The sequence below is a fragment of the Trichomycterus rosablanca genome, chromosome 15 (genome assembly GCF_030014385.1).
Source record: "Trichomycterus rosablanca isolate fTriRos1 chromosome 15, fTriRos1.hap1, whole genome shotgun sequence".
Lineage (NCBI taxonomy): Eukaryota > Metazoa > Chordata > Actinopteri > Siluriformes > Trichomycteridae > Trichomycterus > Trichomycterus rosablanca.
Genome location: NC_086002.1, coordinates 25,256,129 through 25,273,503, shown reverse-complemented (window position 1 = coordinate 25,273,503; position 17,375 = coordinate 25,256,129). Strand labels below are relative to the sequence as shown.

The following is a 17,375-nucleotide window of genomic DNA, read 5'->3' as shown; positions in this document are numbered from 1 at the left end:
TAGATAGATAGATAGATAGATAGATAGATAGATAGATAGATAGATAGATAGATAGATAGATAGATAGATAGATAGATAGATAGATAGATAGATAGATAGATAGATAGATAGATAGATAGATAGATAGATAGATAGATAGATAGATAGATAGATAGATAGATAGATAGATAGATAGATAGATAGATAGATAGATAGATAGATAGATAGATAGATAGATAGATAGATAGATAGATAGATAGATAGATAGATAGATAGATAGATAGATAGATAGATAGATAGATAGATAGATAGATAGATAGATAGATAGATAGATAGATAGATAGATAGATAGATAGATAGATAGATAGATAGATAGATAGATAGATAGATAGATAGATAGATAGATAGATAGATAGATAGATAGATAGATAGATAGATAGATAGATAGATAGATAGATAGATAGATAGATAGATAGATAGATAGATAGATAGATAGATAGATAGATAGATAGATAGATAGATAGATAGATAGATAGATCTGTGTAGTGGGCCAATGTACTGACTAAGTCATTCATTTAAGTAAGTAAATGAGTTAATGTCATCTGTCTCGCGTGTGTTAGATAGATAGATAGATAGATAGATAGATAGATAGATAGATAGATAGATAGATAGATAGATAGATAGATAGATAGATAGATAGATAGATAGATAGATAGATAGATAGATAGATAGATAGATAGATAGATAGATAGATAGATAGATAGATAGATAGATAGATAGATAGATAGATAGATAGATAGATAGATAGATAGATAGATAGATAGATAGATAGATAGATAGATAGATAGATAGATAGATAGATAGATAGATAGATAGATAGATAGATAGATAGATAGATAGATAGATACTTTATTGATTTCGAAGGAAATTAGTACAGTGGCCCAGAAGGGTAAATGTTGTTACAAATGATCAATGTTGTTCACGGTGTTTATATCAACATAGTTATGTAGACATAATGTCGCCCTCATGTGGCACTTTTAGAGAATTGTCATAAAAATTAACATGATATGGTAAAATGAGTTCGTGACCATGTTGGTAAAAAAAATCCTTGTAATGTCGCCCTCTTGTGGCACTTATGGAGATTTGCAAAAAAGTAATATGATGTGTTAATATGAGATCTTGTGATCATGGTAAAAAAAATCTTTGGGCACTTTTGGAAAACTATTATGATGTGGTAATATGAGGTGTGTTGACCATGGTAAAAAAATAATCTTGTATTGTCGCCCTCTTGTGGCAGTTTTGGAGAATTGTTAAAAAAACTAATATGATATGGTAATATGAGGTTTTGTGACCATGGTAAAACAAATTTTTTTAATGTTGCCTTGTTGTGGCACTTTTGGAGATTTGTAAAAAAAAAAAAATAGTGATATGATATTGTTACGTGCCTGAGGGACACATGTTTTTTTCTGTTTTCATGTCTTTGTGTTTGGTTGTTCTCTCTTTCTGTCTTTCTGTATTTTTGCAGTACAAGCGGCTGCTGATTGGTTGCAGCGTTTTCTCCACTGCAACCAATTAGAGAAATGGCGGGGCTTCCAGTAAAAAAAAAGCAAGAGACCGCCACAAATAAATAAAGGAAAAAAAAGAATGTTAAGTTAAAGATAGAGTGTATACTTTTAAAAGCATTGTTTGTATAAATACAGCTATAAGGCAATGCTATGAGCACATGCAGGTAGACAGACCACTGTAATTTTAGCCTTGTGATTATTTGTGGCCAGTTTTCTTGTGACCCTGGTAAAAAAAAAATTAGAGAATTGTTATAAAAACTAATATGATATGGTAATATGAGGTCTGTTGACCATGGTAAAAATCTTGTATTGTCGCCCTCTTTTGGCACTTTTGAAGAATTAAAAAAAAAAGTATTTTTATGATATTGTTACGAGCCTGTTTACTACTGCAACCAATTGGAGACATGGTGGAGTGACTGGGGGCGGGACTTTCAGTATAAAAAAAAAAAAAAAAAAAGAATGTCAAGGGCAGTTGTAGCCTAGCAAATAAGATACTGGACTAGTAAGCAGAAGGTTGCTGGTTCAAACCTCATAACGCTTTGGATAAAAGCGTCTGCTAAATACAGAAAATGAAAATGTAAAGACAAAGCTAGAGTGTTTACTTTTATTATTTAATTCATTGATTATTTGTGGCCAGTTTTCTTGTGACCATAATAAAAAAAAATTATAATGTCGCCCTCTTGTGGCACTTTTGGAAAATTGTTTTAAAAAGTATTATGATGTGGTAAAATGAGATCATGTGACCATGTTGGTAAACAAAAATCTTTATAATGCCGCCCTGTTGTGGCACTTTTGAAGAATTGCAGAAAAAAAAATAGTGATATGATATTGTTACGAGCAAACAATTAAAGACATGGTGGACTTACTGGGAACGAGACTTTCAATATAAAAGCAGCAGGCGACCGCCACAAATAAAAAAAAGGAAAGAAAAGAATGTCAAGACAAAGATAGAGTGTATACTTTTAAAGCTCTGGTTAAGTAAATACAGCTACAACGTATGTTATGAGCACATGTAGGTAGACAGACCACTGTAATTTTAGCCTTGTGATTTTTTGTGGCCACCAGTTTTTTTGTGACCGTGGTAAAAAAATTTTTTTTAATGTCGCCCTCTTGTGGCACTTTTGGAGAATTGTTATAAAAACTAATATGATGTGATATAAGGTTTTATAAACATGGTAAAAAAAATCCTTGTAATGTCGCCCTCTTGTGGCAGTTTTGAGAACTAAAAAAAATGAGTTCATATGACCAAGTTGGTAAAAAAAATCTTGTACTGTCGCCCTCTTGTGGTATTTTTGGAGATTTGCAAAAATGTAATATGATGTGTTAATATGAGATCTTGTGACCATGGTTAAACAAATCTTTGTAAATTTGCCCTGTTGTGGCAGTTTTGGAGATTTGTAAAAAAAATAAATAAAAAAAAATAGGGATTTGATATTATTACATGCCTGAGGGACACGTGTTTTCTGTTCTCATGTATTTGTGTTTGGTTGTTCTCTCTTTCTGTCTTTCTGTATTTTTGCCATACAAGTGGCTGCTGATTGGTTGCAGCTTTTTCTCTACTGCATCCAATAAGAGATATGATGGAGTGACTGGGGGCGGGACTTTCAGTATAAAAAGTAGCAGCCACAAATAAAAAAAAAAAAGAAAAGAATGTCAAAACAAAGATAGAGTGTAAACTTTTAAAGCACTGGTTGAGTAAATACAGCTACAAGGTTATGTTAAGAGCACATGCAGGAAGACAGACCACTGTAATTTTAGCCTTGTGATTATTTGTGGCCAGTTTTCTTGTGACCCTGGTAAAAAAAAAAAAATGAAATGTTGCCCTCTTGTGGCACTTTTAGAGAATTGTTATAAAAACTAATATGATGTGGTAAAATGAGATCATGTGACCATGGTAAAAAAAAATCTTGTACTGTGCCCTCTTTTGGCAGTTTTGGAGAATTGCAATAAAATGATATGTTGTGTTAATATGAGATCTTGTGACCATAATAAACAAAAATCTTTGTAATTTCGCCCTGTTGTGGCATTTTTGAAGAATTGTAAAAAAAATTGTGAGATTAAAATGTTACGAGCCTGTTCACTACTGCAACCAATTAGAGATATGATAGAGTGACTTGGGGCGGGGCTTCCAGTAAAAAAAAAAACAGCAAGAGACCGCCATGAATAAACAAAGGAAAGAAAATAATGTTAAGTTAAAGATAGAGTGAATATTTCTAAAGCTCTGGTTAAGTAAATACAGCTACAAGGTTATGTTAAGAGCACATGCAGGAAGACAGACCACTGTAATTTTAGCCTTGTGATTATTTGTGGCCAGTTTTCTTGTTACTCTGGTAAAAAGAATGAAATGTCGCCCTCTTGTGGCACTTTTAGAGAATTGTTATACAAATTTACATGACATGGTAAAATGAGATCATGTGACCATGGTAAAAAAAAATCTTGTAATGTCTCCCTCTTTTGGCAGTTTTGGAGAATTGCAATAAAATAATATGTTGTGTTAACATAAGATCTTGTGACCATAATAAACAAAAATCTTTGTAATGTCTTCCTGTTGTGACATTTTTGAAGAATTGTAAAAAAAAATAGTGATATGATATTGTTACGAGCCTGTTCTCCACTGCAACCAATTAGAGACATGGTGGAGTGACTGAAAAAGAAAGAAAAAAAAAGAAAAGAATGTCAAGGGCAGTTGTAGCCTAGTGGTTAAGATACTGGACTAGTAAGCAGAAGGTTGCTGGTTCAAACCTCATCACTGCCAGGCTGCCACCGTTGGGCTCTTGAGCAAGGCCCTTAACCCTCAATTGCTTAGACTGCAAAATGTAAGTCGCTTTGGATAAAAGCATCTGCTAAATACTGAAAATATAAAGCTAGAGTGTTTACTTTGATTAATTGATTATTTGTGGCCAGTTTTCTTGTGACCATAATAAAAAAATATTTGTAATGTCGCCCTCTTGTGGCACTTTTGGAGAATTGCAAAATAAAAAAATACTGATATGATATTGTTACGTGCCTGAGGGACACATTTTTTTTTTCTTCTGTTTTTATGTATTTGTGTTTGGTTATTCGCTCTTTCTGTCTTTTTGCAGTACAAGTGTCTAATGATTGGTTGCAACGTTTTCTCCACTGCATTCAATGAGAGGCATGGTGGAATGACTAAACATCAGCAGTACATTTACATTTACATTTTCAGCATTTAGCAGACAATAGTCGGCAGTGTAGCCTAGTGGTTAAGGTACTGGTCCAGTATTCAGAAGGTTGCCGGTTCAAGCCTCACCACTACCAGGTTGCCACTGTTGGGCCCTTGAGCAAGGCCCTTAACCCTCAATTGCTTAGACTGTATACTGTCATGACTGTAAGTCGCTTTGGATAAAAGCGTCTGCTAAATGCCGAAAATGTAAATGTAGCAGACGCTTTTATCCAAAGCGACTTACACAATGAGCAATTGAGGGTTAAGGGTCTTGCTCAGGGACCCAACAGTGGCAACTTGGTGGTGGCGGGGCTTGAACCGGCAACCTTCTGTTTACTAGTCCAGTACCTTAACCACTGAGCTATCCAGTACAAGTGGCTTTTAGTTGGTTGCAGCCTGTTCTCCACTGCAACCAATGAGCAATAGGGTGGCGTGACTGAGGGCGGGGTTTCCAGTTAAAGCAGGAGACCGCCAGAAATAAATAACAAAGAAAAGAATGTCAGGATAAAGATAGAGTGTAAACCAGTGGCGATTTCTGTAAGACTGCAAGGGAAGCTCAGCTTCCCCTAAAATGTCAAAAATTAAATGGTCAAATATGTACAGCAGTGTTAACATTTCATTGACTACAAATGCGTTAGAACACGTTCATCTTGAAGACGATGAGACGTTCAGAATCAGCTACTTATCACAAATCGACTTGATTTTGTTAACTCATACATTCCCGGAGCGTCAATGCATTTACCCACAGACGCTGAGCGTCTCTTTGCTTCTATGGGGCTGCATGGGCGGGACTTCGAAACTCGCACTATCATTGGATAAATGCCACGATTTTGTCCCGCCCCCGGATGCTGAGCGTCTCTGGGGGTGAATGGGGCTGTGGGCGGGTCTGGACGCTGAGCTTCTGCAAGATGATTGGAGGATCAGTCGAAAGGCTGAATCCCGTTTTGATTGACAGCTGTCGCTGGGAGCTTCAGTCCCATCGCGGATTTTGCGAGTGAAGTCGGAAGACAAACTGCAACCCATTTCATGCCATTTTCTTGAAAACTAACAAAGGGGAGAATTTATACCCCTATACCATCAAAAGGAATCGTAACATTATAGTAAAATGAGATCTTGTAACCTATGTTTAAATTTTTTTTGTGTTGCCGCCCTCTGGTGGCACTTTTGAAGAATTGTAAAAAGTAATATGATATGTTAAAATTTCCAGATTTTACCAATTCTTCCCTCAGGTCCGTCTCAGGTCCGCTATCTTGGTGTCATTCTAGACTCCACTCTTTCTTTTGAATCACATATAAAAAATGTTGCTAAAACTGCTGATTTTTATCTTAAGAACATATCTAGACTGCTCTCCTCTCTTTTCTACTATGTAACTGAAACTCTCATTTATGCACTAATCACTTCCCGACTGGACTACTGTAATGCTGTTTTTTATGGTCTCCCTGCCTTCAAGCTTAAGAGACTACAGCATGTACAAAATTCAGCCGCGATGGTCCTAACACATACAAGATCACGTGATCACATAACTCCTACACTTAAACAGCTCCACTGGCTACCCATCCAATACCACATTCAATAAATACGTTTTTTTGTTGGTTTTTAAGACTTTGCATGGTCAAGCACCTACATATCTCACTGTACAGCATATTGATGATCCATTCATCTCATAAATCACACTTCCTTGCTCTTCCCTCCATAAAAATAAATAAGCTACTTTATAAGTAAAAAGTATCGGTATCGGATTGATATCGGCGATACTGGCCCTGTATTTACTTGGTATCGGATCGATACCAAATTTTGCAATTAAATCTGTGTGTTTATGTGTGTATGTGTGTGTGTTTTCTTTTATGTATGTATATTTTTATGTATTTTTATGTAATATAAAAAATTGTTAGGAGGATTTAGTGGCGTTGGTGTTGCACGGTGTACACAGTCTGTATTTTACACAGAGATCGTATAAACTGATTGTAGTGTAATCTACAGTATGGCTGTACATTGGTAGAATGTAAACACGCTGGATGAAGGCATAAGGAATGAGCAGAATATTGAATGTTAACCATAAGACTGGTTATTGTAATAGTGGTAATAAAACAACCGAATTCACAATGATGCCTTTTCTAATTTGGTAATTCATGTGTTTCAGCCGCCACCATAGCTAACAAGTGTTAACAAGTGTCATAAGCGAGTGAGATAAAGACCATGACTGAATTAGATTAAAGGGGAAGGCCACTTCCTGTTCCAGCAGGACTATACCTCTGTGCACAAAGCAAAATCCACAAACATAAAGAGAAGCTCGGCTTCAAGAAGCTCCAGTGTCCTGCACGGAGGCCTGACCGAAGCCCCACTGCACAGCTGAGGAATTAAAGTTTTTGGTGGCACTCACACTCAGGCTGGCACTCATTGTGCTCGCTACCTGATTTGAAGGCATGAGGACCCAGGTGTGGTTCGTCATCTCCAGGTGCGTCTTGTGTTCCTAGGCAGCACAGATGATGTCTGTTGAGCTCAATTTAAAACCTCCTTCTAACCCAAACTATAATAACCCCAAAATGTTTCTAACCGTAACTATGATAACCCCAACATGTATCTAACCCAATTAGGATAACCCCAAGCTAGTTCTAAACCTAAATTAATCCTATTTTTACTATCAGGCAATGAAATTAGAAGGAGGCAGAGTAAAAACATCAACATAATTTCACTATTTAATTTACTTTCACGAAAACAGGTGGGCATTAAAAGTGTAGGTTTTCACATTATCAATACACAAAATCTTATTTCTATAACTTTTGGAACTTAATGACTTTATTTGCTGTTTTTTAGTCCTTTGAAGCAGTCAAGACCAGCTTTGTGATTTCCAAAAAGTACATAAAGCGCTATAAAAAGACCTTGTTGCTTTTGTATTTGAGCTAGCAAAGCTTCACACCTGAATGTTGTGCTTTGTTCACGTTCTTGTATTTCACGGTGTTTAGTACCATAATGGGGAATTAAATTGTAAACCTTAACCGGCTTTACTTCTGACTTCAGTAAATAAATAGACGCGCATGTCTTGTTAAGAAATTGCAGTTTCTATCTATTGCACTCACAGTTCTGTTCGCGAACACATTACGGTGAAGCTGGATACACTCGCACACACCTAAATCATAAACTGAGAAGGAAATTAAAAAACCCCAGTCCACCCCCATAAAAGAAGAAAATAAATAAATTAATTACTTAATTTGAGTTCACATACACTGACACATTCCCAAAACAACACATGGCTCCTACACAACAGATTAAAATCTATTTTTTTTTAAATAATTCTTTTTAAAACTCAGAAATGGCTTTAACACAGCTAACACTGAAACATAAAATGTCTTCTTTCACTTATTTGGATTTTATTGATACACAGCTAAGATCACTTTCACTTTAATCAAGATGTGTCTGATTTTGAAATATGTTTATGAAACGTTATGCTTTAGCAGAATATGACTTATAACGTCCCATTTCTCACAATACAGTGAAATATACAAACACATTTTTAACACAGATGTCACTTATAAAGACTTGCATCAGTATTGTTCAGCACAGACAAATCCAAACACTGCTTTACACATTTTTTTATGTATTTATTTGTTTCATGTATTCATTGTTTATGTATTTATTTAGTTATTTACTCATTCATGACCCTAACACCCACTTTAACAAAACATCTATGGCTCTAGCAGTCCAGGTGACACATCCAGCAGGCCAGCTGTAGCCTAGTGGTTAAGGTACTAGGCCAGTGACCAGAGGGTCACTGGTTCAAGCCCGACCACTGCTAGGTTATCACTGTTGGGCCCTTGAGCAAGGCTCTTAACCCTCAATTGCTCAGACTGTATACTGTAATGTAAGTCGCTGTGGATAAAGGTGTATGCTGAAAATGTAAATATCCACCTATTTTACTTTTTTTTTTAAACTCTCTCTCTCTCTCTCTCTCAGTTTAATTCAATTGAATTTGCTTTATTGACATGACAGATTTCTATATTTGTATTGTCAAAGCATACATATAGTATATATAAATATTTACAAAAAAAAAAAACAGGTGTATATATATAAAAAAAATGGTAAGAAAATATTCATTATGTAATTAGACAATTATTCACACACAAAAGAAGAAAATATTACTATGTGTGTGTGTGGTGGGTGTGTGTGATGTGTGTGTGATGTGTGTGTGATGTGTGTTTGGTGGGTTTGTGATGTGTGTGTGTGTGTGTGTGTGTGTGTGTGCGTGTGTGCGTGTGCGGCGGATGGGTGGGGGTATTATCTGGTGTTTCACTCACTGTCCCGGAGTGTGTGACACTCATGTACATATTTGGCTGCAGTGGAGGCTGATGGTCCCTCTCCTAATATAGTGGCCAGTTTCTGGCTGTCTGTCGGCGATCTGAAGCCACTCACCTCTCTTTCTAACTGATTATAATATTTGTTTTTGATTGTTGTGTATTTTGGGCAGTTTAGAAGCAAGTGCACCTCTGTCTCAACCTCACCTGTCCTGCAGTGACCACACAGTCTCTCCTCTCTGGGGATCCAGGGCTTTTTTAACCTGCCTCTCTCGATGGCCAGGCTGTGGTCACTCAGTCTGTATTTGGTGAGAATGTGTCTCTGCTTTGTATCTCGGACAGTAAGGAGATACGTGGCCAGGTTGAATTCATGTTTTAGGGTCAGATAGCAGTTTAGTCTATTTTGGGATTTGGTTGTCCAATGTTCCAGATAAGTGTTTATGAGGTGTTTGATAATTTGGGTGATCCTGATTGGTGTTTGGGAAGCAGTGCTGGTCAGAGAGTTAGGGTTGTTAGGGGTCAGTGTGTTGGTCAGTCTCTGGACTAGCTGACACAGGGGACTCTTTTCAGGGTAGAGCTCTTGGGATTGGAGTGCCTGAAACTGCAGGCTTGTTGTGGGACTGGATTTTAGGTGCATCCAGAATTTAAGGGCTCTTTTATCAATATTAATAATTAATGGGTATCGACCTAATTCATCCCTGCATGCATTGGTTGGGTTTTTTTTTTTGTACATGTAAAATCATTCTGCAGAATTCTGCATGCAGGACTTCAGTGGGATGCTTGTCCCATCTAGTATAGTCATGATGACTGAGTGGACCCCATACTTCAATACCGTATAGCGCAATGGGCAGGATTATACTGTCAAAGATCTTTAACCAGATTCCAATTGGGATGTCAATCTTAATGAATTAGTTTTTAATTGAATAGAGGGCTCCGCAGGCTTTCTCTTTCAGTGCTTCCACTGCCAGACCGAAGCCTCCTGAGGCGCTGATTTTGAGCCCCAGGTAATCATAAGAAAGGGTGTGATCTAGGGCGGTGTCTCCTAGATTGAAAGTGTACCTGCTCTCCTAAGATCTGGCTTTCTTTTGGAAGATCATGATTTTAGATTTATCAGGATTTACTGTCAGGGCCCAGGTCTGACAGAACTTCTCTAGCAGATCCAGCACACTCTCTCACACACACACACACACACACACACACTCACACATCTGCAAAAGCTAGCAACAAACATTGGTGTTGTCCATTTATATATTACACATTCCAACACAATTTTACCCTCATGTTCTCTTTACCCTACACCTCCTCCTACACTGCTGCAGGTGTTTTAGATCTTTGTTTTTATCATAACGTGTCTCTAATGCTACTTTTACAAGCACTGAAAAGTTTCTAAAGCTATTTGTTTGTTTAAAATTCAATATTCACTACAACTGTACTGATTTGAACTAATATGAATTTTTTATTATACACTGCTGTATTCTCCCACACCGTCTTTCTGTATTCCTAATATGTTTTTTTTTGGCTACATTGTCATGTCTCTAATGGCTTTTTGTCCCACCTAATTGTACAATATTAAAAAATGCGACAAACATGGCGATTATAGTAAATTGTAATAGGGTTTAAGGTTGCATAGGGTTTAGGGTTGTTTCTTTGTTTGTATTTCTTTTTTCTGGCACAACATGTTTAAAAAATTTTTTTTAACATTAAACATTAGTTACAGGAAAATATGTCATGTGGAATACATCACATCGATTGTGGACCGATTTACTGTGGGGATAAAACAGTGGAGGTAATAAGTTATGCGCTTTACATGAGGCCTACTCCGTGCAGCTGCGGTTACAGTGGGCGGTCGCTGCTTATCTCCGCCCTCGTGTCTTCAACTAGGTCCGGTAGAGGGAAATAACAGGCTCGCCGTGAACGCTCGTCCTGCATTGACTCACTTCATCTCAACAAGAGCAGTAACGATGTCCGGAAGAGGAAAAGGCGGCAAAGGTCTTGGAAAAGGAGGCGCTAAGTGTCACCGCAAAGTTCTCCGTGATAATATCCAGGGTATTACTAAACCCGCCATCCGCCGTTTGGCTCGCCGTGGCGGTGTGAAGCGTATTTCCGGCTTGATCTACGAGGAGACCCGCGGTGTGCTCAAGGTGTTCCTGGAGAACGTCATCCGTGATGCCGTCACCTACACCGAGCACGCCAAGAGAAAGACCGTCACCGCAATGGACGTGGTGTACGCTCTGAAACGCCAGGGACGCACCCTGTACGGATTCGGCGGTTAAACGTTCAGACCTCCACGCTAACACAACGGCTCTTTTAAGAGCCACCCATATTTTCTACAAAAGAGAAATTCCTTCTGCTTTATTATTATTATTATTAGTAGTAGTAGTAGTACGTTCACTGATGCGTGGATGTGCAAATCACTCGTTTAGCCCCAAAAGCATCATTCTAAGAAAAAATAACACATTCACTTATGTAGCCCTAAAAGCTTGGAATTATCATTAGTAGTTTTAGTATTACGTTTACTATCAGATCTCTCGTTTTAGCCTTCATACGGCGTGTTTGCATACTACCAATGTACAGCCATACTGTAGGTTACACTACAATCATTAACACGATCTTTGTGTAAGATACAGTAAAACATTGTGCCCGAATGCTTCGCTTAAAAAACTAAACAAACAAAAAAATGAAATTGTAATTGTAATGAAATTATATACAATTTAATAAAATGTAACAAAATATTGCTATTGATTATTTTATATTCGGTTTTAAAACATGTATCGACCTCAGATTAAGCGGGAACAGACAACAAAGAACAGATTCTAGTGAATGGGGCAGAAGGGGGCGTGGAACGGTATGTTGTCTGTCCAATAGAAACCCAGGACTTTGGACCAATCAGAGTTACGTGTTCCAACTTGACTTACTCAGCATGCAGGGTTAATAAAGCGGGCGTGTAGAGCGTCTACATTCACTTGTAGTTTGTTCTAGAGGAAACAGCAGCATCATGCCTGAACCAGCGAAGGCCGCGCCCAAGAAGGGCTCCAAGAAAACCGTCACCAAGACTGCCGGCAAAGGAGGCAAGAAGCGCAGAAAGTCCAGGAAGGAGAGCTACGCTATCTACGTGTACAAAGTCCTGAAACAGGTCCACCCTGATACCGGGATCTCCTCCAAGGCTATGGGCATCATGAATTCCTTCGTCAACGACATTTTCGAGCGTATCGCTGGTGAGTCCTCTCGTCTGACTCACTACAACAAGCGCTCCACCATTACCTCCAGGGAGATCCAGACCGCCGTGCGCCTGCTGCTTCCCGGTGAGCTGGCCAAGCACGCCGTGTCCGAGGGTACCAAGGCCGTCACCAAGTACACCAGCTCCAAGTAAAGCGCCTTAGTCGCTCTGGCAAACCAACGGTTCTTTTAAGAGCCACCCATCTTATCAAGATAAGAGAATTTTCTTCTTTTTTTAAGTATTATATTTGAATATATTATTCACACTGCATTTCGGTAGCTTTCCATGTTTGTAATACCTTATCATCTTTTATTTATTTATTAATATATTACTGTTTTTGGGCCCTGACTGCCACTATGTGGTGAGTTTAGAATAACACGCAGAATCAAATGTCACTGTACTAAGATATTATGACGCACTCAGAGCTGTACAGAGAGACTTCTTGATCACGCGGTCACGTGGTTCATGTGCCCCTTAGGGTTTTTAAATAAACTTTATTGTACAAATTTATATCACATTACAAATATCATTTACATCATACACGTACAGTAATATTACATTAATTGATACATTTCATGTAATAATACAAATATTTACATTTTCTTTTAGAATTAATTAAACTCGATCACTATTTGTCTAAAGTCCATTAAAAAGGTCCCATGGAATTGTCATGCGTTTAGATTTCATTTTACATTTTTTCATGCATTTTAATTTGGCCATACATTGTTTAACTACATCTTCACAATCAATATACACATTTTCAGTTGTCATTTTACATCGAGTTTTCCATATTTGATTCACCACTACAGCAATCACAATCCAATACAAAAGTCTTTTTCCACATAGTTTATCAAGGTTAAAGCCACCATAAATGACGTTTTTCCTAGACAGTTCTATATCTAATCCCAAGTCCTTAATACAATTCCAAATTTCTCTGGAGCGTTGACAGTCTACTAGTAAATGCCCAACTGTTTCGTTTTCGTTGCAATTTGGCATTGGACATAAGTTAGTTTTAACAAAACAACTCCACTTTACTACTGCTCTCACCGGTAATCTACCTAAGGCTGACAACCACATTGTATCTTTCATTTTTCTAGATATTATTTTATTTTGTAATAAATCTATAAGATTTTCATTTTCCTCTTTTGTGCAGTCTTTAAACTGTATCATACCATTATAAATGTAATTCGCAATTTCTTTATGAATTATTTTATTGGACTGCGTGACCCAATTTATTTCCAAAAGTCTATATTTTTCGACAAAGTCGCCATATAAGAGTTTATAGTAGGGGACATCTTTCCTTTTCTTCCCTCTTAGTTTGGCCCATTCATCAGTATTCCCTAACCAAGCTGCTTTTCGAGCTAAGCTTAAACTAATATGTTTGCAATAATTAATTTTAAGCTTTATTCCAAAATTAGTTGCTTCTAGTCCTCCATTCTTTTTAGCTTTATATAGGAATTCTCTTTTAACTATTTCGAAGTTTCTACCCCATATTGTTCTGATACAAATTTTGTTCAATTTTGTTATTATATTTTGCGTTGGTGGAAATACAATGGATAGAAACAATAATTTTGCTAATATAAAGACATTAATTAAATTTATTTTTGCTTCATAACTTGTTTTCCAATTCATTAATTTGTTGGACTCTTCAGTCATTTCTAAAATTTTCTTATTCCAATTTTTATCTAATGCATTCTCATTGCTTATTTGTATACCAAGTACTGTGATTTCATCTTTTACTTGTATACTAAGACTTGGTTTACTATTTGGGTCACCAATCCATACTGCTTCTGTTTTATTTTGATTCAAAACTGCTCCAGATACTTTCTCATAATTTAAAAAGTGATCATTGATTCTATCTAATTCTCTTTGGTTTTTTATGAACAAAGTTATGTCATCTGCGTAAGCTGATATTATACATCTGTTCATTTGATTGTTAACCTGAACCCCTGATAACATTTGATCTTTTTTAATTTTGAACAACAGAGGGCTAATCGCTATCACATATAAAGCTGCACTTAGTGGACATCCTTGCTTAACTCCCGTGTATATATCAAAACTTTCAGTCAGGTTCCCATTCACATTTACTCTTACTTTTGATTCTTTATATAACAGTTTAACCATATTTATAAATTCATCAGGAAACCCATACCATTGCAATACTCTCCACAGATAGTCTCTTGATAGAAAGTCGAATGCTCTTTTTTGGTCCAATGCAATCATAAAAAACCCAGGTACATTAAGGCCTTTGCATGTAATAATTTCTCTAATAATACATAAGTTATCCCACATGTTTCTCCCTTTAATTGCACATGTTTGCTCTTGTTCGATAATAGAATTTAAAATTACCTGCAACCTGTTCATTAAAATTTTTGCAAAGATTTTATATTCCACATTCATTAGAGTTATTTGTCTCCAATTACTTAAATCATATTCATCACCTTTTTTAAAGATTAATGTTACTATACCTTCATAAAAACTATCGTACATGTCCATTGTTTCTATTCCATGGTTAAAAACTGAAAAAAGTAAATCAGACAAATCATCAGACAATAACAAATAAAATTCAGCAGGAAAACCGTCGGAACCTGGAGATTTTCCTTTGTTTAACGAAGCGATAGCTTTACTAACTTCTTCTTTGGTGATTTTCCCAACAATTTCCTTAAAACTTACATTTATACCTTGGATCGTTTCTCTTAAGAAATTATTTACATCACTCTCATTAGTGCTTGTTTTTTTATACATTTCTTTAAATGATTTAACAATTTCATCAGCTATTTCTTTTCCATTGGTTACTATTGAGTTATTTCCTGTCCGTATTCCTTTAACATTTTTTGTTTCTTTACGTTCTTTATATTTCTTAATAAGATTATGTATATTACAATCAGTATTCTCAGGCCCTTCATAGCCACACATTACTTTTAAGCTGTTGCGGTAATCGCAGTTCAGTTTATCAATTTTTTCTTTAAGTTCATCTATTTCTGTTAAATCTTGTGGCGTTTTATTCATTTTTGTTTTGTTCTTTATATAATTTGTAAGTAATTCATCATATGTCTGGTTTCTTTTTTGATTTAGTTCTTTACATTTCCTAATCAGCATATTTTTAAGCCTATTTTTTAAGATTTGCCACAATTCAAAATACGATTTAGAGATAACATCTAGATCTTTACATATATTTACCTCCTTTTTTAATTCATCTACGAGTGGTTCATTTTTCAGGCATTTCAAATTTAATTTCCAATAGTTTTTTCTAATTTTTGCATTTAAAAGAATTTTACAATTTACGGCTAAATGATCTGAATTTATTATCAATTCTGTTTTATATTGTTCAACTTTTATTTGGTTTGATACATATACTCTGTCTATTCTCGTTTTTGCCTTGTTATCAAATCTTGTGAAACCCGATTTATGAGGGTGTAAAGCCCTAAAAACATCTTTCATTCCACATTCATCACATATTTATTTTAATACTTTTGCTGCTCTGGTTAGCTTAAAAGGTAATCCATCAACTCTGTCTTCTTTATCTGTTATGACATTGAAGTCTCCCGCTAAGATAATGTTATGACTGCAAAGCAACAATTCTCTCATTTTTTGAAATAGCTGTATTTTTTTAAAACTGTCTTGTGCTGTGTATATATTTATTAACCTAATTTTTTGATTTTCTAAAATGCAATCTATCACTAAAAGTCGACCTGGTATTAAATCTCTTCTCTTAATAATATTTATCTGTTTTGTTTTAAAAAATATTCCAATACCATCCGCTAAATCATCGCCTATAGAGATTACAGATTCACCTATGTTCCATGTTTGCTGTACGTTTTTTATGTCATCATGAGTTTTTAATCTTAATTCCTGGAGAAATAAAATATCTGCCTTTAACCGTTTTAGCTTATCTAATTTTTCCGTTCTATTTTTTTCCGTTTGTATTCCTCTTACATTATAAGTTATAACATTAATCCCCCCAAACATTAAATAAGTGGGTGAACATCTCACTTATCTTTTGGTCTCTTGGTTGTTGTCTCTGTTGGGGATCTTATACGTTTTCCAGTTTTGATCTCAGGTTGTTGAGTGTTCGATCTTCTCTCCAAGTTCGGTGATTTGTCCGTGTTGGTTTCAGTATTTGTTTCCATATCCTCCGTTTTTTCATTAGTTCTCTTTAATTGTTCTGTTGTAGTTGTTTGTTCGATGTTATCCGCTTGTCTTTGTGCCGGTGTACTGTCGATATCCGTCGCCTCACTGCTTTCGCTGTCGCTGTCGTCTTCCTCATCACTGCTATCCGCTTCATCGCTGCTTGTTGAACCGGATGACTCTTCCTCACTGCTGTTGGATTCTTTATTCGCTTGTTCTTGTTGTGGCTGGTCGTTGTTGTCAGGTTTATCACAAGCTGGATCTTTTGTTTCAGGTGTAGTTTGTTCTGGAGCTTGTAGATTTGGTTGTGCTTGTCTTCTTTCCTTCTTTAAAAGGTTACTGAAAGATTTAGGACACGTGAAATACGAGTGACCGCTTTGTCCACACAGTCCACACTGTTCCACATCTACACAATCTTTAGCTTTGTGTCCAAACTGTCCACATTTCCAACATTTGGTCTTATCACAGTCCTTTACTTGATGTTGAGCGGAGTTACATATGTAGCATCGTTGAATTTGTCCAGGGTATGAAATCTTTCCTACATAAGGACCCATAGCTATAGTGTTGGGCAATTGCTGGATCTCTCCATTCTCGTTCGTTCTTAGCTTGACTTTATATCTTCTTACTCCATACCATATTCCGAACTGATCCACTGGCTTATCCGGAGGTTGTAGAATCTCACAGTATCTTCTGATATAGCAATTTACGTCTTCATCGGCGATTCGTCCAGTCCAGAACTTGATGATAATATGGACAATATCTTGGGGAGCTGAGCTTGTGATATTCCAGTTTTTCCAAAAGCCTTCCCCAATCCAAGCATTGAATAGCTGGCAAAACATTTTCAACATATGCTCTGTGTAGAAAACCAGCTCATATTCTCTTTGATTTTGTAAAGTGATAAAAGAGTAAATGTCTTTAGCTTCTATCCACTCAGAACGTATGAGATGTGCTCCAACTGTGCTACGATTCGGTACTTCCCCTTCCCCAACAAATTTCAACCTGGGTAGGTTGGG

The 17,375-nt window shown here is 36.5% G+C and overlaps 3 protein-coding genes across 3 annotated transcripts in view; 2 read left to right on the top strand and 1 right to left on the bottom strand.

Annotated features, from left to right (window-relative positions):
• The window catches only part of LOC134329072 (uncharacterized), a gene marked incomplete at its 5' end in the record, with an annotated part of 63,802 nt that overhangs the window by 30,570 nt on the left and 15,857 nt on the right, over positions 1-17,375 (bottom strand). The gene's annotated exons all lie outside the window — the stretch shown is intronic.
• LOC134329097 (histone H4-like) lies at positions 10,976-11,290 on the top strand. Its single transcript, XM_063010343.1, has one exon. The coding sequence runs from the start codon at positions 10,979-10,981 to the stop codon at positions 11,288-11,290; it is 312 nt and encodes a 103-aa protein (XP_062866413.1). The 5' UTR covers positions 10,976-10,978.
• The window catches only part of LOC134329110 (uncharacterized), a 6,721-nt gene continuing 1,358 nt past the window's right edge, over positions 12,013-17,375 (top strand). The window contains 1 exon segment of the mRNA XM_063010357.1: positions 12,013-12,416. Within this exon segment, the coding sequence (XP_062866427.1) occupies positions 12,013-12,416 (404 nt within the window).